At 40.2% G+C, this 27,480-nt stretch overlaps 2 protein-coding genes across 7 annotated transcripts in view; one reads left to right on the forward strand and one right to left on the reverse strand.

Moving 5' to 3' along the window:
- Positions 1-897: 897 nt before the first annotated feature.
- Positions 898-13,576, forward strand: rhol (rhodopsin, like). The gene is made up of 2 exons (XM_052111944.1): positions 898-1,020; positions 11,661-13,576. Exon 2 carries the CDS (start codon positions 11,709-11,711, stop codon positions 12,771-12,773), a length of 1,065 nt encoding a protein of 354 aa, XP_051967904.1. The 5' UTR covers positions 898-1,020; positions 11,661-11,708; the 3' UTR covers positions 12,774-13,576.
- Positions 13,577-14,500: 924 nt separating this feature from the next.
- LOC127633069 (membrane-associated guanylate kinase, WW and PDZ domain-containing protein 1-like) overlaps positions 14,501-27,480 on the reverse strand; it is a 186,611-nt gene continuing 173,631 nt past the window's right edge. For 2 of the 6 annotated variants that reach the window (XM_052111938.1, XM_052111939.1), the window contains 5 exons: positions 22,761-22,854; positions 22,464-22,551; positions 20,504-20,647; positions 18,790-18,928; positions 14,501-16,424 (listed from right to left, as the gene is read on the reverse strand). In XM_052111938.1, the coding sequence (XP_051967898.1) occupies positions 15,313-16,424; positions 18,790-18,928; positions 20,504-20,647; positions 22,464-22,551; positions 22,761-22,854 (1,577 nt within the window). In that variant the 3' untranslated portion in view covers positions 14,501-15,312. Of the gene's footprint in view, positions 16,425-17,357; positions 18,929-20,503; positions 20,648-22,463; positions 22,552-22,760; positions 22,855-27,480 lie in introns of those variants that run through there. The other 4 variants (XM_052111942.1, XM_052111940.1, XM_052111941.1 and 1 more) reach the window with 3 other exon arrangements.

A 27,480-nucleotide genomic window follows, 5' to 3' on the forward strand; every position in this document is an offset into this window, starting at 1 on the left:
CTGCCTAAGTTTGATAGTGTTTAAGAAGAAAGTGTGTGATTAATTTCAGAATATATCAAGGGATGTTGTGCAGATAAAGTCCATATTCTGGAAGATATTTCCATTCCACAAATGTTACAGAATCTTTACCCCTCCAAGTCTGTAAGAAGTCATCTACATCCCTGGCTTTAAAAACTTACCAGATCTACTTGATAACACATCTTTGATATGGGAAATGTCATTCAAATGTGTGCAGTCACACTGAACTTGTTAACTTTGAACAAAAGGTCCAAAAAAAATGTAGCTTCCATTGAAGCACACAAATTTGACAGTTTTCATAAAATAATTTTTACATAAATTGTTATGTTGATGATTTGATTTGTAATGAGAAATGTTGTATTCATTAACATAAAAGAATCAAAAATTTGCCCTACTGTTCTCTGACACTACGGCTTTGTCTGAAAGCAAGAAAGTACTGCCTTTGTAGGCTGTATGCGGAGGTAGAATGAAAATAATGTGCCTTTTAAACTGTTCTGAGACCAGTTCTGTAAGAGGCATATTCGCAGGAACCCTACAAAGTGTTCACTGCTCGCTACTCACTGAGCGTGGGATATATGTTGAAGTTGACAAATTAATTTAATTGTAATACCTTACACAAGGGTTTAAAGTAATGAATTACAAATACTCACGTTACTGTAATTAACTACTTTTCCCCAAGAATTGTACTTTAAGTAGTTTAAAAATGTTATACTTTTACTTGAGTACATTTTAAGTGCTGTAACTGTACTTTTACTGCGCTATTTTCCCACCGTCTGTGTTTGCTACTTCCCTGTCCTGATTTTATTTTTATCTATCTAGATGATTGGTTAGGGAGAGTGACTCCCGTCAAATCAAATCACACGTAAACAACTTGAACGACAGCTGCATATCTGGCGTCAACTGTGGAGAATGCCTCAAGCACAGTTCAACACCTGAACATCACAGCAGCACCTGAAAGGGATTTTCACAGTGAAAAAGTGAAAAATTGCATGATCGTGTCATGTGAGTTTAACTTGCTCAAGCCAGATATCAGCATTAATCCTGCCTCTAATTTGAAGAAACTTATTGAGGAAAATGTCATATTTCTGTTTACTAGATTCTGTGTGTCTATAACATAACCAGTAATTTAACTATCTATCACTGAGATTATTGGGCTGCTGTGAGAGATTAATGCAATGTTATCAATGGGCTGGGCAATAAAATGAACTAGATGTTTATCATAAAAAAGACAAACGTTCTCGATCAAACTTTTGATTAGTTTTCTATATTTAGCCTATGATCAACATCTAGAAAAGTGGTGTTCATTACATCAATCGTGATAGCAAGAGCACCACTGGTTGGTTGATCAAGATGAAATATAAAAGATTGACTTTTTATTTCCTGACGTTTGTAGCTGCGTGTTGTTTGATTGTCAGGCGGCTAAATGGTCAAATGCACTTTATAATTCCACCAGTGCCCGTCTTAATGAGGCATTAATGTAAACGCAGTCGGTTTGGTCTAAAGTGAATTTAAACAGTAGGACAAAAAGCAAATTTGCATCGGACTTGAAATGGAAATGTGTCCGAATTGAGCACTGTCTAGTAGGTATATCATATAAAGGCTATTAATCAAACAAAAATAACAAGGAAATGAGAAAATCACTCACTACTTTTGGCCGAATAACATGAATAGCTTTAAAAGTATTCATGTAATAGCATAAAACAGTGATATTTTTAATAATAATATAAAAAATATATATATTGTTTGTTTTTTAATAATACCAACCCCTGAGGTAGAGAGTGTTAATTGGTATAATAAATTACCAGGAAAGTAGAGATGAACAAATAATTTATAATTAGCTTAGCCATTATTAGCTGATAATTTTACAGTATTTGGCTTCTGATCTAACTACAACCTGTTTGTACACTTTAGTTGTTCATTCTAGATTCAGGTTTAAATCAAAACACTCATTACATTGAACATCCAGACCTATCTCTCAAACATTGCCTTCACCCACAGTAAAGTGAACGAGCTTGTACACTATCAAGGAGCGTAACATCAGCCTGGGCTGATAAATAACTTTAACAATGACAAGTTGTTAGTAAATGATATGGATAATGTCCCCAGAAGTGAGAATTCAGTTGATGTCAAGTGAGAACAATGTCTTCTACAGTCTATTTATTAGCTAACTTATCCAATGACAGACTCCAGATATCTTTTTACTCTTTATTCTTCACTGCTAAGGCAAATGAACATTTCGGTCTGTTCTGCTCATATTTAGCTCACTTATCACTTGTAAGTCTCAGAACAAACAGAGTGTCACTGTTTCATTGCAACAGATTTATCATCATTAGGAAGACAATTTCAAAATATAGCTGCAAGCAGTGATGACGGGCCCAAGCACCATGGGTCCATTTCCACTCGGTGGCTTTTGGAAAACTAAGCAGGATGGACAAAGCAACAACTCAACATTGATGTAAACTTGGGCCCTAAACATTCAATGTGCAATAGCCACCATTCCAGTTGACTATGACTTCATGTAATTGAATCCATTGCCATGACAACACTATTAAAGCTATCAAGCATCCCTTCAAAATGTTCCATCAACAGTGTCTAAACAATTTAAGCAATTTGGGTAAATGCAACAGAACTTTTTCAAAGTCTGTTGTAAGTGCTACACTTCCTGCTGCCAGTTGGTGGTGCTATGACCGTGACCCACAGTAGCTACATCCATGTGATTAGCCCCCAAGTAAAAAAATACAACTCAATTCTAAATCACATAATGCACACAGAAGATATGAGACACTTCCTGTTTGCCTATTTTTGCCAATGATTTAGTGAATCACAATGGCAACACCGTTGTTTGCAATTTAGCATCTTCGATGTCTTGGCATAATGTTGTCTGAATGTGGTGACAGTCTCATGAATCACCATTCAGAGAATCCATCCATCAATCCATCTATCTCTCTATCTATCTATCAATTTTTTATTGTAATTAAAAAAAATTTGCCAACTAATATATTAAAATGTTTTGCTATAATTTAATAATGATTTATTTAAAGAAATATTTAGATCTAAAGATTATTGTAAAACAGTTAAAGGAAGGCAAGGAGGAGGCGAGAACCGGCTTGTCAACATAAATAATATTTTAATGAGAAACTTAAACCAAAAGCACAAACATAAACACACATGACGGACATGCCCGTAATTCTCTCTCTCTCGAACCATCGTCACCGGCCGCTTTTATCCCTCGCTAGCCTCATCAGGCCGATTGGGGACCGGGCGCGATATTCCGACCGGCCCCGCCCCTCTGCTCCACATTCCTCCCGGCGTTATCTCAGGCCGGGGTGCCACCGGCATGACGTACACCCCCCCTATCCCTGGGGCGGGGTGTATCTTGCGTCCCGCGTGGTCAGCCCCGCCTTCCTCGCCCTGGGAGGAGACAGGAGGGGAAGAAAACAACCACAACAATAAAAAATAGGCGAGGGAAAAGGCCAACACGGTGCGAAAGAGAGAGAGAGAGGAGAGAGAGAAAAAGCTCATTCACCGGTTCTCTGATGCACCTTCGCGCGGTCCTCGAACACTCTTCCACACTCAGGCGGACGACAGCCGCTCCAACCGGGCGAACCGGAGTGAAACCTTCAACCCCCAGCGGGCAGAACGCGCCTCCGCTTTTCTGGCGGCAAATGGGGACACTCCTCCGCCCCTGGCAGCGGCTCTACCACTCCAGGCGGTCGGAGAGTTTCTTCCTTCCTCCCCTCGCGGACGGCGGTCTTCCCTCGACCCCTCCGTGTCTCTGGGGACAGCAGGGCACTCCTCCGCACCCGGCAGCGGCTCCCTCGCTCCAGGCGGTCGGGGTATCCAGTCCCCACTTGCCCCGCGGACGACAGCCGTACCCCGCATCCGGGCGGTCGGGCTACTCCGTCACCCGGCAGATGGCAGCGGCGCTCCCCTGGGTGGACAGCAGTGTCGAGGACTCTGCAACGGGCATCCCTCCTCCCTCCCGGGCTTCGCCACCAATGTAAAACAGTTAAAGGATGGGCAAGGAGGAGGCGAGATCCGGCTTGTCAACATAAATAATATTTTAATGAGAAACTTAAACCAAATGCACAAACATAAACACACATGACGGACATGCCCGTAATTCTCTCTCTCTCGAACCAATATCGCCGATATTGTTTCCAAAACGATACCCCTATGTAACACTCTTTAAATGATGGAGGACAGGAAACAGGTCTTCGGGGCACGGTAAGATTTTAATTCTCTTTTTTTAATGACAGTATTTGCAATAATGTAGAACACAGCAGGGACTTCAAACGCTGAGTTTGTTGTTCCGTCTCCCCCTCCTCTGTGGCTGCTGGCTTTTTTAAACCGCTCTCCTCACTCTACTGCAATTAGAGACAGGTGTTAGACATAATTTAGCCCAGGTGTGAGCGCCCTTACCGCTTTTCTCTCTCGGACGGGCGCTTGACCACGCCCCCGCTGCCACACCCTATTAAACTTAATTTTTAAGAATTCTTTGGATAAAAAATTTATTAGTATAAGTCACATATAAAACCACAAAATGAACCATATATATTATTATATGGTTACTACTACTTAAACCATGTTACCATATGGATACTACAGTAATGATGTAGTAAAACCATGGTTAATTGAATCAAAACAGCGGACTGGCATTCGGGAGAACCAAGCGGGCCTGTGAGTCGGCCGCAAAACATGCCGACTGGGCCGCGCTAAGCTAAAATGAGCCGCCTCGTTATGTAGAATGGACCACAAAACAGCACCGCGATGTGTAGAAAAGGACAGTGAACACCGTCAATGTCTTGGCATGATGTTGCCCACATTTCGTACCTGTAACATAAAATGCATTTTTCAAACAATCCAAAATAGCCAACTTCCTTTTGAGCAAAGCTTAAGAATGTCAGCGTGAAGGTTTTCCGGCTTCATGAGATCTATATGTTTATAAAGTTTGGTGACTGTAGCTCAAAAGAGATGTGCTACATAGCCCACTGAACATGCCCATGTTCATGTAGTAAAACAATGGATACAACATTTTTACGTGATTTGTGTAAATGTTTTTTTTTCAAAGACTGTAGTAGGGCCACACTTCCTGCTACCAGATGGTGGCGCTACGACTGTGACCCACAGTAGATACGTCAATGTGATCAGCCCTCAAGGCCAAGAATACGGGTCCATTTTTATGGAAATCACATGATGCACACAGAAGATATGAGACGATTTTTTCTTCCCATTTTTTATTTTATTTATCACGTCACCATGGAGACACCGTTTAAGACATCAAAAATCTGTTCGCAATTTAGCATCTTACATTTTTTGGCATGACGTTGCCTAAGTTTGGTGCTAGTCGGATTAATTCCCTATGAGGAGTATTTCAAAACCAGAGCATGCCATTTTCAAACAATCCAAAATGGCCAACATCCTTTTTGGCCAAGTTAATGTCTGTGGTGTGAAAGTTGTGTGGCTTGATGAGATCTACATACAGTATGTACAATGTGGGATGTGCCACAGAGTCCCCTGAACATGGCCATTTTCTATTTGGCACTACAGAACCCCCTCTACACTCCAATGAATTAACCTTTGCCCAGCCCTAATGGCCAATAATTCTTATGTGTGTGCAAAAGATCATAAAAGTTCAAGCATTCCAAGTACCTCAAAAACATATGAATATGCATAAAAAGGAATAATAGTGTTTAATAAGTTGCCATGGAAACAGTAGTTAAGATATAAAAAAATCCCTTCATAATTTAAATCTATACTGTCTTGACATTATTATAAAAAAACTTTAAGCAGTTCAGATAAATAACTGCTATTTTTTTATATAAAAATTATATAAAAAGTGCTATTCCAAAGTCTGTAAAAAGTGCCACACTTCCTGCTGCCAGTTGGTGGTGCTATGACCGTGCCCTACAATAGTCATATCCATGTGATCAGCTCCCAATACCGAACATAAATCTCAATTTTGATCTAAATTGTACAATGCACATCGAAGATATTAGCACTTCCTTTTTTTCCCTTTTTTGCCATTCATTTATTGCCTCGCCATGGCAACACCATTTGAAATATCAAAAATCTATATGCAATTTAGCATCTTCAATGTCTTGGCATGATGGCAAAATGGCAGACTTCCAGTTGGGCAGAGCCTATGACTATGAGGGTGAAAGTTGTGCCGCTTGATGAGATCTATATGTGTACAATGTTTGGTGACAGTAGGTGAAAAGTCTTGTGCTACAGAGACTCTCAAAAATCCCATTTTCAAGGGGCCTACAGAGTTTTTGAGCCCCTGAAACCATGAAAAGAAGAATGTTAACAGTAATCTTTATGAAAACAATAAGGCCTCAGCACTTTCAGTGCTTGGGCCCTAATGAACTCTACAGTAGGCCATTGGTACAAATGAACTGTACAGTAAGAGCATTTATGATTAATGTTGTGTAGGAGTGAGTTTGTTTTATATGTTTATAAGATACACAGCAGATCCAGCCTTTCACCTCTTTTATCAAACCGAAGCCTGCAGGAAGTCTAACACAAAAAGAGGCTGAACAGACACTTCTGTTGAACTGATTCCTTTTTAGAACTTGCTAAGGCAAGGCAGTTTGGCTTAAAGGAATAGCTCACCTAAAATGATTCTCATCATTTACTCACCCTCATGCCATCCCAAATGTATATGACTTTCTTTCTTCAGCAGAATGCTTTTGAAGAAAACAGAAAAAGATAACAACACCTTAAAATGCAGGTGGATGGTGATCAGACCGTTGAAGCTCCAATAATCACAGACAGTCAGTATAAACATCATCTCTATGACTCCAGTGGTTAAACTATGTCTTCCAAAGTGAAAAGCAAATTAAAAAATAATATTTTTAGATTTATTTATATTTATTTACTATAAATCATTGCTTCCGGTAAGCTTCATGAGAGGGCTGAGTTCACGTGGTCTCTCGTGTGACATATTCGCATTGGCATGTTACGGACATAATCTCACATTCTTCTCTCGATGAGACATTCAGGATCAGCATGCAAATGCACCATTGTGAGTAAACAAACAGCTACAAATACAGAGCTAAACCAAAACCAACAAAGCTTCTGTACAGAGTTCCTCCTACTCAGCTGTAAACAGCGCTGCTCATCCGTGTGTGTCGCACGTGCGTCTGTTCTCGCGCCTCACATGCCAACGCAAATACGTCACACGTGCATACTCCTGCTGACTGGAAGTGTTATTTTATAGTTAAAGTACTTAAATATTTATCTTTTTCGCACCAAAAGCTATCGTATCGCTTTAGAAGTCCTTAATTTAACCAATGGAGTCTTTTAGGTGACATTTATGCTGACTGTCTGTGAGTTTTGGAGCTTCAAACGTCTAATCATCATCCACTTGCATTAGATATGTTTCTATTTTTCTTCAAATGTGTTCTGCTAAAGAAAGAAAGTCATACACACGGATGGCATGAGGGTGAGTAAACGATGAGAGAATTGTCATTTTTGTGTGAACTAACCCTTTAGGGTTTAGCCCTATGCATGCATCAATTAAAATGTTCAAAATAAATGTCTTCAAGCATAAAAATCAATTGACAGTATACTAAAACCAGGCCATACTACTGAATTATGCCACTAGACAAAAAGGGCAAAGAGGTCAGTTGCAACACTAACAGAATTGAAGCACTCTTTGGCTAAAATTGGGGAGACTGTCCAGGCATTAATGGCTAATTCAACACTTCATAAATTTACCCTCTTGGGAGAGTGACTCTAAGGAAAAGGTCAGCATTAAATCACAGCAAGATTTTTCGAAAAGTGATGTGTCCAAACATGAAACTTTAGCCTGATGGGACTAACATTGACCTGAAAGCAAAATATTGTATCTTGCAAAAAACAAATGTAGGCCAACACCAAACTAACACCATTACCAATGTTAAGTATGGCAGAATCATGGTCTGGCAGAGGGATGCTTTTTTTTTTTGGAAAACTTGATGCAATCAAAAAGAACATGAATGAATTCCTATACAGGCAAATCCGATTCATTCAGCAAAAGATCAGGGGCAACGATTAATTTTCCATTAGGACAGTAATCAAAAACTCATTAGTTAAGCAAGTTTTTTTTTTTTTTTAGAAAGTCAAAGGCAGGTTTATTTACATTTTTATACAATGTGCAGATGGATCTAACTGTGAATTCAGGGACAGCAGGTTGAATTTTCTTCTGATAAAATCGGTCTCTGCTTACTGAAATTCGAACTACTGTCCCCAGTGGCCCAGGCAGGAAGTATCTTTTAAAATGTATGGGTTCGTGTGAGCTCCATATGTGAAATGTCCACAGAGGGGCACCAATTGTGAGCTGTATTTGGTTGTAAATATTGTAATCACTCAATGGAGTAAAATGTGATTACTTACATGTTCCAACGTGGGATGTGAACCAGTGTCTCTGAGACTGTTGATGCAATGTGCTATTAGTAGGGCCACATAAAGGTATACACACTTGATCTTGAAGTGAAAAAGGTAGGAGATGGTGCTTGTCCTCGACAGAATGGGGTCGATGTCAGGGTACTGGAACATTTGGTAGCAACACGTCAACTTCCCGTGTGATCAAGTTGCTATTGCTACATCTCAGTGATCTCTATCTCAGTGTGTGCAGATGTCTGTTAGAAGTATTTTTAAATAGGCTAAATCCAAGCAGACAATGTAGTTAGCAGAAGGAACCACATTACATTTTCAGGAACAGTAAGTTATAGCAACAACAAAGAATAAATTAGGCAATAAAAGTTCACATTTCAAATTTTTAAATATTAAATTGAGGGAACCATGAACAAATAATGATTTTTGTCACGGCTAACTAATAATAAGAAATAACTAGTAAGAAATAACTTCTTTGAAGCAACCCAGAATTTGTCATAGAATCAGCTTGTTACCATCAGTTGCACAAAAATCTTTTGATTCTGAGGTATTAATAACTGAACCGTACATAGTACTGACATTTTTAACCAGAGAACTACCACTATAGGACCAAGAGAGTGATAAAAGAGCTGTTTAAGAGACATGAAGTTCTGCTGATTCGAGAAGAACTTAGTTCCCCTTCTGTCGCTCACTCGACGTTGTATCGATTGAAGCGACACTAGGGGTCTTTCTTGAGAAAAGGCCAATGAGAAATTGGCAGACAGAATTTGCATGTCCCTCCCCTGGACATACGGGTATAAAATCGTGCATCTGTCCATTCAGATTTTTTCTTCAGAGCCGAGTGGTTGTGCGTTCAGCGAGCTGAGATCACTTCTGTTCTACTCACCACTGCAGAGCTTTTACTGTTGGATCTATGGTGCATGTCAGCAGCTTTCTCCTTCTCTGAACACCAGTGCAGCCTTTGCCCCTGGGTGCTTCGACAGCTTTTCTGAAAGAGTATATTTTCTCACAAAAGAGTATAATTTCTCCAAAAGAGCACACACAGCAGACATTGAACGTGCTTTTCAAGACGCGTCTTTTTTTTTTTTAAGATCCCCTTCCGCCTCTTTGTAGTTCCTGGATGCGGTCGATATCTCTCCACTCCTGGCGGTCATAGACGCTGCCTCGTGTGTCTGGGCTCCCGCTGACACTGAGGCAGCGTTTGTGGATGGTTCTTGTTCTCACTGCGAGAACTTAACCATGTCAACGTTGTGGTCGCGGCTTTCCTTCCTGAAAAGGAATGCCACTTTAGCCAACCCCCGCATCGCTCCCTCTTCCCACAGGATTGAGGACAACCCGGCTGGTGATAGAGGTGATTTGGGGTTGGCAGTGGGCTCGGTTTCGCCGGGTAAATCCCCACAACCACTCACCCCCTAGCATGCTCATTGACTTCCATCCCAGCTCGAGGTGAGAGCGGCTTGCCCCACGGCCAGTCTGACTACACACTCGGACCCGACGAGCTGGATGACGAATTCACCACTGCATCGGAGAGCATCCCGGTATCTTACGTGGAAGACTTGACTGGGCTGCCGCCTTTGGGTTGGCCCGCCCAGACTGAGGCTGACGCCCAGATGGCTGACATGCTTGCCCGGGCCGTCACGAGGTTGGACTGGAACCCTCCATCCTCCCCGCAGCCCTCATGGCTAGACGACTGGTTCAGGTTCAGGCTCCGCTCACAGCCACAGTCCCCTCTGCCTCCCTGGTCGCATTGTTTGTAGTAACTCCTCCCTCGCTAAGTAGGATCTACCACCGCACCACTTCCACATGTGGCCTGAAAACCCATGTGATGTATTTGCCACATTTAACCTCCCCCCAGCCTGGGCAGGATGTGGTCTTCGTGGGGTCTTTTCCCCCTGAAAGAATAGGAGTTGGAAAAGAAATGGGTGTTATAGCGTTAAATGGCCCCAGCAGCTTTAACTCTATGCGAGAAACATAGAGAGAGAAAAGGCCCGGCTGGCGCGGCCTGCTCCCATGATTGGCAAGTTGCTTGTTTCCCCCCTTCAGGGATGCCGGGAACCTAAATAGTTTATGACGTTTTTATGGGGCATTGGGGAAGGGTACATGGGTACACTGCCCACACCTGCATCAGCAGTTCACATACACGGTTCAGCGCATGGCGTGATTGAATAGGGACCCCTAGTGTCGCTTCAATCGACACAATGTCTCGATCCCTCCATCAGGGAATGGGGGTTACAATAGTATCCTAGACATTTGGTCTTTCTGTGTCACTGGCATAGAGATAACATAATATACCACTGGAATAAAATAATTAAACTCCCAAAATTCTCCAGGTCCAGGAAAAATTCACATAAACTTGAAATATAATATAATATATAATATTTATTTATTGTATGTTGGGATGGAGGCTTGAGAATGTTATCTTGCTTTTGTACAGCAGAAGGCATGTCTACATTGTACCAAAGGTGAACTCATTAACACTAAACTCATCGTTGCTGTAGTCTGTGATACTTGATTATGTGAACAGTTATTAGAAATCGACAAGACCGATATTTTCTCTGTTTGACAACTGAGATTGCTGGTAGCTGGTTCATTACTAAAAGAAATGTAACGTTCGTTTAGAAAATGATTAGATTGTGTCAGAGAACCTGGGACATGTTTCATAAAGTTTAAGAAAATCCTTGGTGACAATATCCTTACAATTATAACTAATGTTTAATTTCAAGGGTATTCCCCTGCGGTTTCTGTTATTCACCACCAGATGGCACATGGAAAGTTATTGACCAGGAGATTCACAAAGGGTTCAAGCTGTTTTTTGACATTTAACGCTTTTGCCTTAATACAATTTCGTAATTCTTAGGAATTAATATGTATTAGCATCTTTAAGAGGCTTATAATAGTGAGATTTTAAACAAATTAGTCAAGAGGTAGTCATGTGATAGGAGTGTGAATGCATTTGTTTACAACCTTGTTTTCTTGAGGTAATTTAATCAAAAGTCTAAACAGATATAGAGGATAAATTCTGAATGAGACTTATTCATTCCAAACAAAAATTTGGGTGTGTTTTTTTATTAGAGTCCTCCATAACCTTGCTGTATATACTTCAACTGATCTATTTAACCTAATTGATATAGACACATTAAATCCACATAACTGTCTGAATGTCTATCTGAGTACAGGCAGAGATTAACATAAGCATGGTCTGAACCATATTTTGCTTACCAATCAGATAATCTATAATCTGCCCTTTATATTCACTCATGTAGGGTGTACTCGATTTCTACTGTGAGGGTTGAACACACTTATCAGCAACCATGAATGGCACAGAGGGACCAGACTTTTACATTCCCATGTCTAATTTAACCGGTGTGGTACGAAGCCCTTACGAGTATCCACAGTACTACCTGGCAACTCCATGGGCATTCTACTGCATAGCTGGCTACATGTTCTTCCTCATCGTTACCTGCATCCCAGTCAACATTCTCACACTGCACGTGACCATCCAAACCAAGAAGCTTCGGACGCCCCTGAATTATATCCTTCTGAATCTGGCTGTGGCTGACCTATTCATGGTTTTTGGTGGATTCACCACCACCTTCTACACGTCATTACATGGATACTTTGTCCTGGGCCGTGGGGGCTGCAACCTGGAAGGCCTTTTTGCCACACTTGGTGGTGAGATTGCACTCTGGTCCCTTGTCGTCTTAGCTGTTGAAAGGTGGGTGGTGGTCTGTAAGCCCTTTAGCAAATTCCGCTTTGGACGGTTCCACGCCACCTGTGGAGTTGCGATTACTTGGATAATGGCCTGTTCATGTGCCATACCCCCTCTCGTCGGATGGTCTCGCTATATACCTGAGGGTTTGCAGTGTTCGTGTGGTGTGGACTATTACACATTGAAGCCTGAGTTTGCGAATGAGTCATTCGTCATTTACATGTTTATTGTTCACTTCTCAATCCCTCTCACCATCATTTCTTTCTGCTATGGCCGTTTGCTCTGCACTGTCAAAGTAGCAGCCGCTCAGCAGCAAGAATCGGAGACTACCCAGAGGGCAGAGAAAGAGGTTACCCGCATGGTTATCATCATGGTCATCTCCTTCCTAATATGTTGGGTCCCCTATGCTAGTGTAGCTTGGTACATCTTCACCAACCAGGGCAGTGAGTTTGGTCCCATCTTCATGACTGTTCCGGCATTCTTTGCCAAGAGCTCTGCACTCTACAATCCACTCATTTACATCTGTATGAACAAGCAATTCCGCCACTCTATGATGTTAACTCTGTGCTGTGGCAAGGATCCCTTCGCAGAGGAGGAAGGAACTTCCACTTCTGCATCGAAGACAGAGACCTCATCGGTCTCCTCCAGCTCTGCATCTTCTGCCTGATGGCCATGCTTTAAGCAATTTGTGCAACACACAACTCTGCTACCTGCAACCTATGACAACCACAATGAGGACACATGGAAAATTCTTAAATGGCTGACTGGGTTGTATCCTTGTTGTCTTTGTGGACAGGCATTTCAAAACATATGTGACTGTGAATGGGTAATATGAGCAATTATCATCAATATTATAATTGTATAACAAGAACAGCACTTTATATCGTTTGGAAATGAATTCAACAAATGTGTTTACGAATAAATGCATCAACAAATATATACAGTATATGGTATCATTAAGTCTAACTGAAGTTGAACAAGAGAAAAATCATTATATGACTCCACTAAATGCTAAATTAAATAAGTGTTGAACATTGCATCAATTCAATGCCATTTCATAACAGGTGCAAAAGAACAATGTGTGATACAATTTATATGGATGTACAGAGGTGCATCATTTTGAAGCACAGTCTATGAATGAATCCTACAACCATTTTAAGGTAACTGGCAATGTAGGGTTCATACTGCATTTACTGTAAAAAGTGGTTATCTAGATATTACAATAATTCTACAGTTAATTGCAATACTGCAGAACGTGTTTCCTTACTATTATCAAGACAAGAACAATGACACTTTTTTCCAACATCAATTGTAAACAAATGCATTTTCCTCTCATGTGTACATAAAAATAAACATGACAGGTTGAAACAATGTATTTCTTTAATTACTGTTTTTAGTCCCTTTATTGTTAAATAATTATGATTTATTTGTATTTGTTTTGTGCCATGCTCTCTGGAAATAAAATGCTTATGGAACTCTGTAGAAATGACCTTGAGGTAATCATAGCAACCCAGAAACATCCTACCCTCCCCCTGATCAACAGAATACAAATTCGAGTCAGGGATGGGATGGGAGGGGATGGATGTGAGACAATCCTTCAGGAGTGGGCTCATTTTTATCTGTTGTCATTGCAGTGCAGGGAACATGGTCTTTGCTCCAATCTGGATGTTGGTAACTCAGCATAGTTTGCATAGCTGGAAAGCAACAGCTGTGTGTGTTTTTAGCCTATGTCACACCCATTCCATTTCATTCTCCAAGATGTAGGCTGTATATTCTTGGATACACTGTAGAATGACTACAATGAGGCCAAATTACAACAATGTAATTTGAGGAATAGACCAACCACTGAATGAAACAATCTTATCTATATATCTATAGACTCTACAAATACACTAGTTAACCATAATAATTCAAAACAAATTTAGTTGGTTTAGTGAAACCTCATTAGATTGCATTGTACAAATCAAACTCAAACTGAAAGCTGAATTAATATACATAAACCTAAGGTCAATAAAATAACGGGGAAAATGTTTTTTTAAATGCTATTCTGGTTCAATGATGCTAAAGCTGCTTGGTTATTATATAGAAATGTCCTATTATCGCTATCCAACCTATTCTTCTAGGGATGCAGAGAACCTGATGCACTTATCTTTTTATGCATTCACATCATTCTCTGAGAGGAAATTTCATAGAGAAGTTCTCTTTAAAAAAAATTATCTAAAAAAATTGATGTCAACTCCGTGGGTAGTGCATTGAATCTATTTCCCTTCACCTTTTGAACTGCCGAAAAGATAAAGAAAGTCTTTGTTCTCTCCTATTTATTTTCCAGTTATGTTGGCAAAGTGTTAGAAAAAGAAACCGGTTCAGTAAAACACTCTCTTCTTCCCACACACATCCATCATTAATATATTTTACAGTCCGAGATATCTTCTACTCGTCCGACAAACTAGTCAGCTTCCTCCTCGCTCTTCCTCTCTCATGTAGAAATTGAGAATTATAAGAAAATCCATCAAAATGTGTATATATATTGGTTTTATTTTTTGAACATTATCGTCATAGTTTTTATTTAATTATCCCTTCACTCTTTTAAAATGGTCACCTCTTAATGTACACATACTGCAACTGTCAAAAATATACAAACGAATTCAGGCTTGTGCTATACTCTGGTCAAATTTCTAAAAAACAGTGGCACTAGGGAAGGAAAAGAAAACAGAGAGAGAGAGAGAGAGAGAGAGAGAGAGAGAGAGAGAGAGAGAGAGAGAGACAGAGAGGACATTTAAAGAGTAACGTCATGCACAGTATATGCCTGAGCACCACATTGACTGAGCTGCTCGGTGCATGAGAGGGCTCTCTGTAACAGAAGGATTTATAATCAGACACAAGTCCAAAAGGCTGTGAAAAAAAACAAACAAACTAACAAAAAGATTGGTACTGTTAGGCACATAATCGTTTTCTTTATACATAGTAATCAAACTCTGTAGAACTGCTAGCAGATTTATCAAAAGGGTCATAAAAGAAACAAAACGGACACTTCATGGAACAAAAGAGAAATCATTCTTTTGCTGTTGAAAAACATTAAGATGTTCAACTATGAGAAAACACCAGAATTCAAATTAATAATGTAATATCCAGGGTCTATTCAGTCCTTGGATGAAGGCTTATGTGGATATTGGGGTCTGTGTATGGGGTCTTTCTTAGCTGACCCATCAGATGCTAAGGTCTTTGGGGCTCTCTTTGTAGTTCTTCCTTTTCTGCTCAGGTACATTGTTGTTGGCTCTACTGTAATTGGATCTGAGTGTGCTATTGTTGCTAATCAGCTGGGATCTGTCCTCATCTTCCTCCTCATCACGGTATGTTCTGATGGGAGACAGGTCCCCACCCAGACTTCTTGTCCTGTATGGGGCTGAAACGGGAGACTCATCTCTAGGGTGTCCGTCCTGTATGCCCCCACCTCTAATGGGGAAGCGACCCCTCCATAATGAATTGTAGTTCTGGAAGGCTGAATCAGAGTCGGGCGTCCGTACATGGGGCAGGGTATCATCACGAGAAGGCCCACGGTAGAATCGCTCCATAGGGGAAAGGTAGCTGGGTGGATCTCTTGGAGTGGGCAGGGTTTCTTCCCGATTCTGCCAGTCCAGGGGTGGCAGCAGACTAAGCGGAATGCTCTCAGAGCGGGATGAAGGATTTAGAGGAGGTGGTTTCTTTAAGGCCACATCCAGCCCCCTGTCAAACTCACTACTGTAGGGTCTCTCCAAAGAAGCTGTGGACCGTCTCGGCGGAGACCGGTATCTGGAACGTTGTGGGGAGCGATAGGGCGAACTGTGTCTATGAGGGGAAGAGTGACGGTGATGGCGTTTTTCTGGCGAGCGCCCGCGTCTCCGGCCATTTCGGCTGTCCAAGGTGTTCTCCGCACTCCGAGCTCTGCGCCTCTCTGGGGAGCGGTGCCTCCTGTGGTGACCGTTGTGTTGGCGAGAATGGTGGTGGTGGTGGTGATGGTGTGAGTCATCAGTGCTGGACCTCTTCTTGTCGCCCTTCCTCTTGTGAGGTTTCGAAGTGCTGCTGTCCTTTCCGTGACCTTTACTCCTGCTCTTCTTTTCTGGGGAGTGGTGTCCGTGGTTGGTGTGGCGGTGTTTTGACGAGTGGCCGTGCTCCCGGTGGCCCGACTTTTCTCGTAACCCCTTGTCCTCATTCCGTGATGGTTTGTGAAGGTCTGTTGGATAGCTGGACTCCGATGGTGGGTGGGGGCGACTTTTGGGAGGATCTGCATTCACTTCCGTAACAGTTTGTGCACCGGCGCCGAGGCCGTTGCCGTCGTTGTCTGTAAGATATGAGTGATTATGGGTGAACTCAATTATCACATACTGCCTGATCAAGTGTCATGTTACTTGCATAATAATCATGTGATGAATTGCGAATGTGATTGTATCATATGTACATCCTTGGAAAGTTAAAGTTAATATCATATTGCCTACAAAATGTAATTTGCATATCATTGAGGGAATGATGTGCTAATTACTGAAGAAATTACTAGAAATACCATTAGTATTGATGCAGATGATGATAATACTCCTCCGGTACACCGACAACCTCATGCATTGGAATGCTTTTAAAAGGCGGTTAAAATGACAAACTTGATTGAACTCCAAAAATAAATATAAACATGGACTGGTTTGTGAAAGATACCTGTATATGATTAGCCCAGACGTAAGAAACCCAAGGTTTATGTCGTTTTAACTTGCAGACAAACCTTTCCATGACTTTAAGGCTCTAAATACAGAAGTACAATTTTCAAAAGAATCTCAAGCTCACCTGCCTTAGAGCGACAATGATTCAAAGAGTCAAAGATGATTTACCTGTACCAATGAATGGCTTTGTTGGGTGGCATACGTGGACAAAACTTATGACAAAAAAAAAAAACCTATTAAAACAAAAACTGCATTCACTGATGAAAACTTTCATTTTGTCTGTAGGGATGTCAGCAAACTTTAAATGCAAGAATGAACCCACTCATTCAGGTCACAATGTCAGGAATGGCCACAGCACTGGCAATGCATTCTGTGTAAATGAACTTGCGAGGGACAGTACAATTGAGTGGAAGCCACAGCACAGAGAACTGCCAGAAATGTGATGACACAAACACGGGATCTACAAACCGTGGTCTGATTTTGGTAGAAAGCAGGCTCTCCTGTTTTTTCAGATCTCATACAAGCAGCCACTTGGGGGGCAACCATCGCTAGGGGTGGAAGGAAGAGCCCAGAACAACAGAAAAGAATAGATAAAAAAAGAGAGAGAGAAGTAGAGTATTTAGATCCCTGAAACAACAGTCGTGAGAGAGTTATGCTCTTTTGCAATGGAAACAGTTTTTATTTGATCAATTAGTCAAAGATAGAGATTGTCCATAAACTGCCCCACCCTTGAGTGAAAAATCAACAGTAACAGAAGAATACAGAACCACACACACATACAATACACACACACACACACACACACACACACACACACACACACACACACACACACACACAAATCCACACCCAGCAGCGAATCAACCCAAAGACTGTGAGATGTGGATGCCTCAACAAGCTTAGGTGTGCAAACACACACACACACACACACACACACACACACACACACACACACACACACACACACACACCTTATGAAGCACTTTACATTGCAAGCAGAAAGAACAAAAGCAGTGAGATGTGGAAAAGTAAATGAGAAATTTAAAAAAAAGTACAAAATGGTATAAAAATATACAACCTCACAGAGATATCATGTTGGCGCAGGAAATGACACATTATATCACATTCTGAACTTGACAAAATACATGAACATCTATAAATGGCCAAGACCGAAAATAAAAGCATAAAAAATAACTGTGGCAAATAAGTACATGAATTTTCCATAAATATTATGGAAATGAAAAAGAAATAAAAACACATCAGATATTTACTCACAACATGCGGCACTGACATTATGCTCAATATGTGAGTTGCTTTCTGGCTGAAAATGATGGCAAAGAAAGTAACCTCCGATAACAATCTTTCTGATACAAAAATCAATCATGGCATGTGGAATTTACAAATGATCTGCTTTAAGTGGAGTTTGCAAAGAAGCAGTTGACATGTACAACGTGCAAAACTAACTGTGAATATGTTGAATACAGTATTGTGATCTTTCACTGAAATGGCTTATGTCACCAGAATTTGTTTGTAGTCATCGAGTCTCATTAAAGACCCTTCTCAGTAGCTTACATTCACCTTCAATAAATATCATAAATATGTTACAACTCACTGACATGGTCATACCACCTCAATGGAGGGCATGACGGAGTTTATCATATTTTTTTTCTTCTGAAAACAATAAAATGTATATCCAGTTTTAGAAACGTTAATATTTCTGCTTCTGCGCTTTTTTTTACGAGTGTATTATGAGAAAAATGTGCCAAAACCACCACCCAAAATCATCTGGAAATCACATATCCCAATGTCCCCAAGGCTAGCCCAGTGCACAGAGGCAGAGAGGGGGCAACAGCAGAAGGTGGAAGGCCCATCACCCAATAGGAGATCAAAGGAAAGGGCCAGTGCACAGAAAAGATGTGGTGTTGCTGACCCCCGTTGGGGAAACTTCTCAAGGGGTGAAGACTGGGGAGAAGGGGATGTTCTCGTAGATTGACCCACCATATTCTGGCACAGAGCCGTCCCCCCTCCTTAGGACCAGGTGGACTTTTCGGCCACCATTTTTGATCAGTTCAATGGCACGGGCGTGCTTCATGCCTTTGGTGCTTTCGCCATTGATTTCCAAAATCTCATCTCCAACCTGAGAGAAAGATGCAGAGAGAGGGAGAGAAGACATGGACAAAATAAAAACAAGGCAATCAAACCTAAATTTAGAAGACGGATACAGTTTCAACCACAACTGCAAACACCATCATGAATAGAAAAAGACGAAGATAAAGAGGGAGATGGAATTTCCTTGGTTCTATGTTTCTTCTATGCCTCTGGTTATCTTTCAGTGTGTGTCACCAGGAGAATACCATTTCCACAAAAATGGGTCTTTGGCTGACAACTTGCTCTGCTTTACAGAGTTGGTGAGCAGCTACCCTCTCATGTAACTTGCAGACCTCAACACAGCAGCTCTGAAATTAATTTTTAAATTTCATAATTTGTGTTCTGCAGAAGACAGACAGACATACACATTTGGGATAGACTAAATTATGAGAGAATTAAACATTATGGGTGAATTATCCCTTTAAGACTCAAGATAAGAAATGTAATATGTCGCCAGTTCTCAGCTGACCACTATGATACACCTTGAAACATTTCTCATGTTCCTCAAACCATTCCTGAACAATTTTTGCAGTGTGGCAGGATGCATTATCCTGCTGAAAGAGGCAACTGCCATCAGGGAATACCGTTGCCTTGATGGGGTGTGTGTGGTCTGCAACAATCTTTAGGAGGTTGGTACATGACAAATTAACATCCACATGAATACCAGGACCCAAGGTATCCCAGAAGAACATTGCCCAAAGTATCACACTGCCTCCACCAGCCTTAGTTCTTCCCATGGTGCATCCTGCTGCCATCTCTTCCCCAGGTAAATGACACACACGCACCTGTCTGTCCACATCATCTAAAAGAAAACGTGATTCATCAGACCAGGCCACCTTCATCCATAGTTCAATGGTCCAGCTCTGACGCTCATGTGCCCATTGTAGACACTTTCACCGGTAGACAGGGGTCAGCATGAGCACTCTTACTGGTCCACTTTTCTATCATGACCAGCATTACGTTTTTCAGAAATTTGTGCTAAGGTAGCTCTTCAGTGGAATCGGAATAGACGGGCTAGCCTTCGCTCCTCAAGCGTATCAATGAGCCTTGGGCACCCATGATCCTGTTGCCGGATCACCAGTTGTGCTTTATTGGACCACTTTTGTTAGGTACTAACCACTGCATGAACACCCCACAAGACCTGCTGTATTGGAGATGCTCTGACCCAGTCATCTAGCCATCAAAATTTGACCCTTGTCAAAGTTGCACAGATCCTTACGCTTGCCCATTTTTCCTGCTTCCAACGCATGAAATTCTAGAACTGACGGTTCACTTGCTGCCTAATATATCCCACCCCTTGACAGGTGCCATTGTAATGAGATAATCAATTTTATTCACTTCACCTGTCAGTGGTTTTAATGTTGTGGCTGATCAGTGTATGAATGAAATCTTCTCTGATGTAGCCAAAGACAAGCTCTTGAGAAAGATAATGAGGAGGACTTGGGAATTTGAGGAGCTGAATCAATAGGACAAACTAAATACATTTTCATTGGAGAATCAAAACCCAGATCCCAGATTGGATGATGAAGGATGCTGATTCACATTTATTATTAAATTTACATACCCTCATCTTTCCGTTTCTCACAGCTGCTCCGTCCTCTGCTAGTCTCAGCACATACAGGTCCATGTTGTATTCTCGACCCCCTCTGAGGCTGAAACCAAAGCCTTTATTGTCCCTCTCCAGATCAACAGAGTAGAACTCAGCATCCTAAAATACAAATACACACCAAAGTCAGAGATAAATCTATGTGTGTATTTTGTTTTAACCAGCTCCCATTTCATCAGAGGAGAAGAAAGCCACTTTCAGGAAAGTCACATATATTCGATAGAAGCAGAATCTAAGGAATAGCTTGAATTATTGATCTGACTCTGAAGGTATTTTAGGGAGGAAAAGAAGGGCCGCAAACATGCTACGACGACACCACCTCAGAGTCAGAATCTGCAGTGCATGAAGGAACCTCTGGTGTTAAATCACACAACTTTTGGATTTTTGCTTTTGAAAGTTCATCAAACTACTGCTATGAAATATCTCAGAGGGCAAAAACATCAAATGGGGAAGATGGGAGTTTCTCATCTTTCAGTGTTGCTTTCAAAAGCTGCTTCTCAAGCTACTTCTTAAAAATTGAAATTTCCAAACGAAAATAAATGATCAAGCTCAAACTGATTTAGTAATAATGGAACATGTCAATTAGGCAAAAGATAGAATTATGAAAGCTAAAATAAATGTGTTCAAGCAGATGGCATATAACTGTGTCTGTATCTGATTCTCTGACCTACGGAAAGCTTTGACATTTCAAACACTGTCAGTCACACACATCACCGTTTCATTTATTGGCTATTTGCTGCAAAGTTCTGCCCTTTTGAGAGTTTGACCAATCATCATATAAAGAAACCGGGCTTCCAGGTAGGACAAAAACATTGTTTGAAAACCTAATGTGCATTAAATAATCAGGTGCTTTTCCCCTAGTTTGACTCCCATTGAATCACTGTGTCTGGATGGACACAAAATGACCCAAAATGACTTCCATTGAAGCACAACTTTAAAAGGGATTTATGGGCCATGCGTTCACTGACTTCTGGATCCAGCTCCATTCCTGCTTTGTGTTGGACTCCACTGCTACATGTCGCTGAATGATGATGACTAAATGCTGCCGGTGCCAGCCATATATCACTTCAGTCTATTATGATGGACTTCAGAGGATGAACTGATGCCAACTCCAACCTGCATCACATCGGTCTATTGATGGACTTCGATCTTGAAATGGAATGCATAGACTAACTATTGCCAACAAAAGCCTTCATCAGCCAATTAACAAGGACAATTGCATCTATGTGAACTTCTGCAATTAATCAAGATGGACTTCAAAACTTTGGTCATTAATTTTACAGTTCAAACACAATCGATGTTTAAACACTGACCCTTAACACTTACTTAGTTTAATAATTTTAAACCATGACTTTAACTATACATAAGTAATATTTACATTACATTCATAATGTTAGCCAGAGGGGAACTGGCCCCCACAGTGAGTCTGGTTTCTCCCAAGGTTATTTTTCTCCATTAACCAACATCTTATGGAGTTTTGTGTTCCTTGCCACAGTCGCCTACAGCTTGCTCACTGGGGTTATTAATACAATTATTATTTAATTATTTTTAAACACGATTAAGAATCGTATTTTATCGAAATGGCACAATGATGATTCATCAACTTTATAGACATTTCAGTTTTATCGTCTGTTAATGCCTGATCTTCTGTAAAGCTGCTTTGAAATGATGTGTGTTGTGAAAGGCGCTATACAAATAAAATTGACTTGACTTGACTTCTATGGAGATATTAATGTAGAAAAAAACATGGATTGCGTTAGTTGAATAAACTGACATTTTACACTTATTTGCTTAAAAATATTGGAATAATATAGATGATTTGCTAATATTATGTAACTTCTGCATTTCCAATTACATTTTAGGGGAGGCCGTGCTTCCTGTGCAATCTTAAAAGAAATCACCACCACTGAGGATGTACCTGATTTGAAGGTTGTGCTCCAGCAGGAGGGGGTGGAGCTTGTGGGGCTTTGAACTCAAAAGACTCCTGTTTTGGTTTAGTGTTGCTTCTGGGGGGGAACAGAGGAAAAACGTTTAATAAATTATGAACACTCTCATACATTTCATGAAATGCTGGGGATTGATGTTCTTTCTTAAATAAATAATGAGCAACCATGACAATGATTATGTGAATAAATTAACTACAAAATCCTCTTTAATCCAACTAAAAATGGTTGTGTTATGTGGGTGTTTTGGAGCACAGGTGTGTGATGTGTACCTTGGCTCAGGTGTGGCTTGCTGTTGAGGTGTGTGTGTGGTAGTTATGGTAGCTATCTTCTCAGCGTTGGTCAGCAGTGATGCATTGGAGGACTCTGTAGAAGAACATCAGATATGATAGCTTTACTTTCATGAAGCTCACATAATGCTTCTGTATTGTGCTTCTGTTGGACACAGTAAAGTGTACCCTGTAGACCAAGCATCAGAGGCCCATTTTCTATACAACAAAACATTAGCACTAGTGCGCTTTGCAAGCATGCTGCTCAGAACAGTGGCTGGAGCTTTAGTATTATAAATTATAATATAACTTAGCGACCTAAAACCGTTCAAAGTCTTGCATGCAATTTCCCCATTTATGTGTAATCACAAAACACAATCTACCCTTTCTGTAACATTTAAAATAGCTTGGGTTAAAGAAGCAGTTCAACCAGACTCTTTCTTTTCTTCTGAGGAACACAAAAGGAGATATTTTGAAGAATGTTTACATTGCTTATTTCCATACAATGAAAGAGGACAGTGACCATGCACTGACAAGCTCCAAAAAGGACAATAAACACCATAAAAGTAGTCCATATGACTATATGCTATATACCAAGTCTGAAATTTAAGTCATACTTCACTGATAATCTTCCTCTCTGATAAAGAACTTAAATTGCATTTGTGTTTACACATACTGAATTCAAACTTGGTTCTGTATCTCATAGCTAATCGCAAAACCGCAAGAACACTCTTCAAAATATCTGCTTTCTGTTTCATTTTCAATTTTGGAAGAACTGTTCCTTTTATAGATCTTGGATAATTTGCTTCCAAATGACTTGTAAGTCAGCTGTCACCAATAAGATGCTGCTGTTGCTCGGCCTCAAAGGCGCTTTAATTCCACCCCACTGGGCAGTCACTCAGAGGGAGAGATGGGATTTTGATGAATGCACAGCCTGTGAATCCCACTGTCTTAAAATAGCTTTTCACCATCACTCTGTCATCTGCAGGAACAGACTTGCTGCTCCCTCGCTCCCTCTCTTTCCGGCTCATGGCTTTATCTTTTTATTTTTTCTTGGATAAACTCAGAAAGAACAAGAACTGCATAAAGGATAAATTATGCAGAAATTAAGTGCAGAAAGAGGCACCAAAACTATACTGCAATAAATCACCTTTTGACGCATTCTTTTCTTGGTTTCCAGTAAAATATCAAAACATCCTTAAAACAAAATACTTTTACCTAAGAAGCAAAATGACAAAATATTAAAAGGACACCTAGTGGTGTGGATGCAGCATTACTCAAAATCAATAATTTTCAGTTACAGATGCCATTGTAGAAATTCAATATTCACAATCCGCCATGATTAATTGAATCCAAGAGTGAAAGATACTGTATAACTAATAACTTAGATTAAGCGAGTAGTATTCAGAAGGTCATGTGATTAATAAATGGCAGCCCTCATGATCCCCCTGCAGGTAGAATAAAACGGCTTTTATAAGGTTATAGATATGACTAGAGTCCTCATCTCATAATAGTGGTCAGGATGTTATACACATGTTTCAAAATTACAGTTCATTTCTTTAGAAGTAAAACCTTTCTGAGTGCACATTTAATCTTTTTTTTTTTTTTTTTTTTATATAAAAATGTTTTAGTGAGGTTTGTAAATAAACTATTTGCCAATTTGGTAAGAAGAAGAATCTTAATTCAAAGGGAAAACTAATTAAATTAAATAAATAATTTCTTGTTTGTTTGTTTTAATCATAAACCTCACTAAATTTAGATTTTTCTGAAAAATAAATATATTAATTTTGATTTCATAGCTTGTGAAATTTTGCCTTAAAGTTAATATATCCTGTTTTATGGATGTTCAGATATTTTTACAAGAAAGAAAGTCCAAAATCCGTATAAAGGTAGTGACTGCAGGTTAACCAGATGTATACACCCACTTTCAGTCGATTTTGGAAATTCTCAGTGTGTCAGCCATCTTCTCTTCTCTGATTAAAGAACATCAAGAACTCATGAACTGACCCAGTGCATTTAGAATCATGTATTATAGTTGAGCTGAGCCTTCACTGGCAACTGCCTTCTCATTACTGCATGCCGCCTTCTCTCCAAGGGAAACACTTAATATAGAAAACGGACACATTTAAGCACTGTTCCAAATCCTAGTGAGCTGCTTCGCTGCCTCCTGCCTATTTAATAGCTGCGTCAAGGGCCGTTCAGACAAAGAACTTTTGTAAAAAAAAAATACAAAAGTAAAAACAACACACAACAAATTTACACGTTGTTAAAAGTTGAAGTTCTTTTTAACTTGCCACGCCTTCTAAAAGTGCTTCTGTGTGAAACGCTGAAAAAAACAGCGAGTGCAACGGTCAAATTTGCGCAATGGTTTAAGACATCCGTCTAGCCCATTTTTATATAGAAAAATACATCAAAAACATGCACGCTTAAGGTGCCTTAAATGGATAGTTCACATAAAATGTTTAATTCTGTTATTCTGCTCACCACAATTTTGTTCCAAACTGACCTTCTTTCCTCAGTGGATCCCAAAAGGTGATGTTAGGCAAAATGTTAGCCTTAGTCACCATTTACCTCACCACACCTAAACATCACCTTTTGTGTTCCATAGAAAAGAGAAGGCCGTCCAATTTGTAGCAACACAAAGGTGAATAAATTATGATTTTTGGATGAACTTTTCCTTTAAAATGCTGCCTCCGTAGGCAGTTCACTTATTTTTGGAACAGAGCTTGACATGTGCATGTCGCATCTAGCATGCCTGTGTCTTTACTCCCTGATCTGCTTGGCTGGTGTCATCTGTCATAATTACAACAGCACAATATTAAGGCATACTACCTCTAAAGCTATCGGAGCTGTAACGAATAAAGAATCCTCTGAGTGTGCTGAATATTCAGTGCTATGTTGATCTCCCTTTCAGGTCCCTGTTTATAATTCAGCTGCCAATAATGCTGAATGTACAGTCTACCCATTCAAAACTGTACTGCAGTAAAACTTTGTGTAGTTCAATGATGCGGTACTGCACAATGACAAACTGTACTGCACTTACAATGCCTTTTAACTGCAGTACAGACATAGTGCACTGCAGTAAAATTGCAGGTCAGTGTAGTACTACTACAGTTCAGTGAAGTATACCTGCATTCCACACTGGTATAACTGCAGTACATTGCAAAATAATAGCAGTTCAGTGTAGTACAATATAAAATCAATGCAGTTGAGCTGTATTTTGTGTAGTTCACCTGCAGTTCAGTGCAGTTAAACAGCTGCACTGAAGTATAAATGGAGCTTCATTTGCAAATGCATTTTTCACATTAAACAAAACTGAATTCTAAATTCTGTAATCTGAAGTTCTAAATCGTTTAAACAAGGGCTGTCGAAATTAATGCAAGCGATTAATTTACAATGTTTGATCATTTGTTTTTAAGGTAACAACGTAATTACCAATTTGACATTAGATTCTGGCAGTCTACTCAGCTCTTTGTGAGATCTAAACACTAGTTGCAATACAGAGGAACCTTTGCAATGTAACCACGGGGGACCCAACACAGAGACGCACACACCACAATCAATCACACAGCATCAACGTGATGGAGAGAGGACCTCTTAATTTTGCTTCTGTCTTACCGGACTATTTGAATGAAATATTATTATGTGGTCAGTATTAGTGCTAAAAGCAAAACAAAGACCTATTCGGACAGTCATTGTTTCTCATGGTGATGTCTTAAAAAAAAAATTGCATGGCTCCTCTGTGAAAAAACTCATTAGCTCGGGTGACAATTACTTCACGGTGGAAGAGCGAGTTCGGTCATTCCTACGGAACCCAGAGGTTTGCTTCTCGTGTGGTCAGTCACATGTAATATTAGTATTAGGGGGTGTACAGTGTAGTTGAATAGTCCATTTGTTCTAATGTGTAAATAGAGTGAACACGGAGCACTTTGCTCATGCTTTAGTTTCTCACACGCACGCGCTCTCCCCAGCATGCAGTCAAACATGCACACACAAGTGCATAGGGAGAGAGAGAAAAGCCACACATGTACCACATACAGTAAAGAAAATATGGAAAATATTTGGAAAAATTAGGTTAGAGCAACCTCTTTTTTTCTATTTTTCTTCTACGTCAGTGCTCCAACTCAGTGTGATGAAGCAGGGACCTAACTTTATTCATGTGAATAATTTCCAACATTTCTATACATGCACATTACCATGCATGTTTTGCAAAAAGACTTTTGGATTGAAGACGTTTGGTTTTGTAACTCGAGAGATGTGGATTCGGATGGACATGAAATTACCACACGACCTTGGTGTTTGTCAAAAACCATTACCGGTAGGTAATTAGGCCGGGAATTTTCTTGTGGTGGGAGAAAAATACAGACATTTTGGATTCAGACAGCAATACAATCTCTGACTAGCCCCTGTAAATGCTGGAATTACCTTACATTCCCATGTAAAACAATTATAGTCCAAAAGGGCTCAAGACGCAGCACTTTTCATTTGGAGTTTAAAGCTATGCGAATCATTTGAATTAGACATCACGATTGCTGTAGCAATGTGGACAGCCACAGCTTGTCAGACAATTAATATTATGGAGGATGAGGGTTTATTATATTTACTGCATGTTACCATGTATATGCAAACCTATGGGGACAAGTTCTTTCAATCTGTGTACATCCCACTTAGACTTTGGGAAACCTTTCATGTTTCGTGGCGCTATTTCAGTGCTTTTCTATCT

Source organism: Xyrauchen texanus, chromosome 39 (genome assembly GCF_025860055.1).
Source record: "Xyrauchen texanus isolate HMW12.3.18 chromosome 39, RBS_HiC_50CHRs, whole genome shotgun sequence".
Classification (NCBI taxonomy): domain Eukaryota; kingdom Metazoa; phylum Chordata; class Actinopteri; order Cypriniformes; family Catostomidae; genus Xyrauchen; species Xyrauchen texanus.

Excerpts from the sequence above, each read along its gene's own strand:
- rhol (XM_052111944.1), top strand. The coding sequence starts at position 11,709 with ATGAATGGCACAGAGGGACCAGACTTTTACATTCCCATGTCTAATTTA.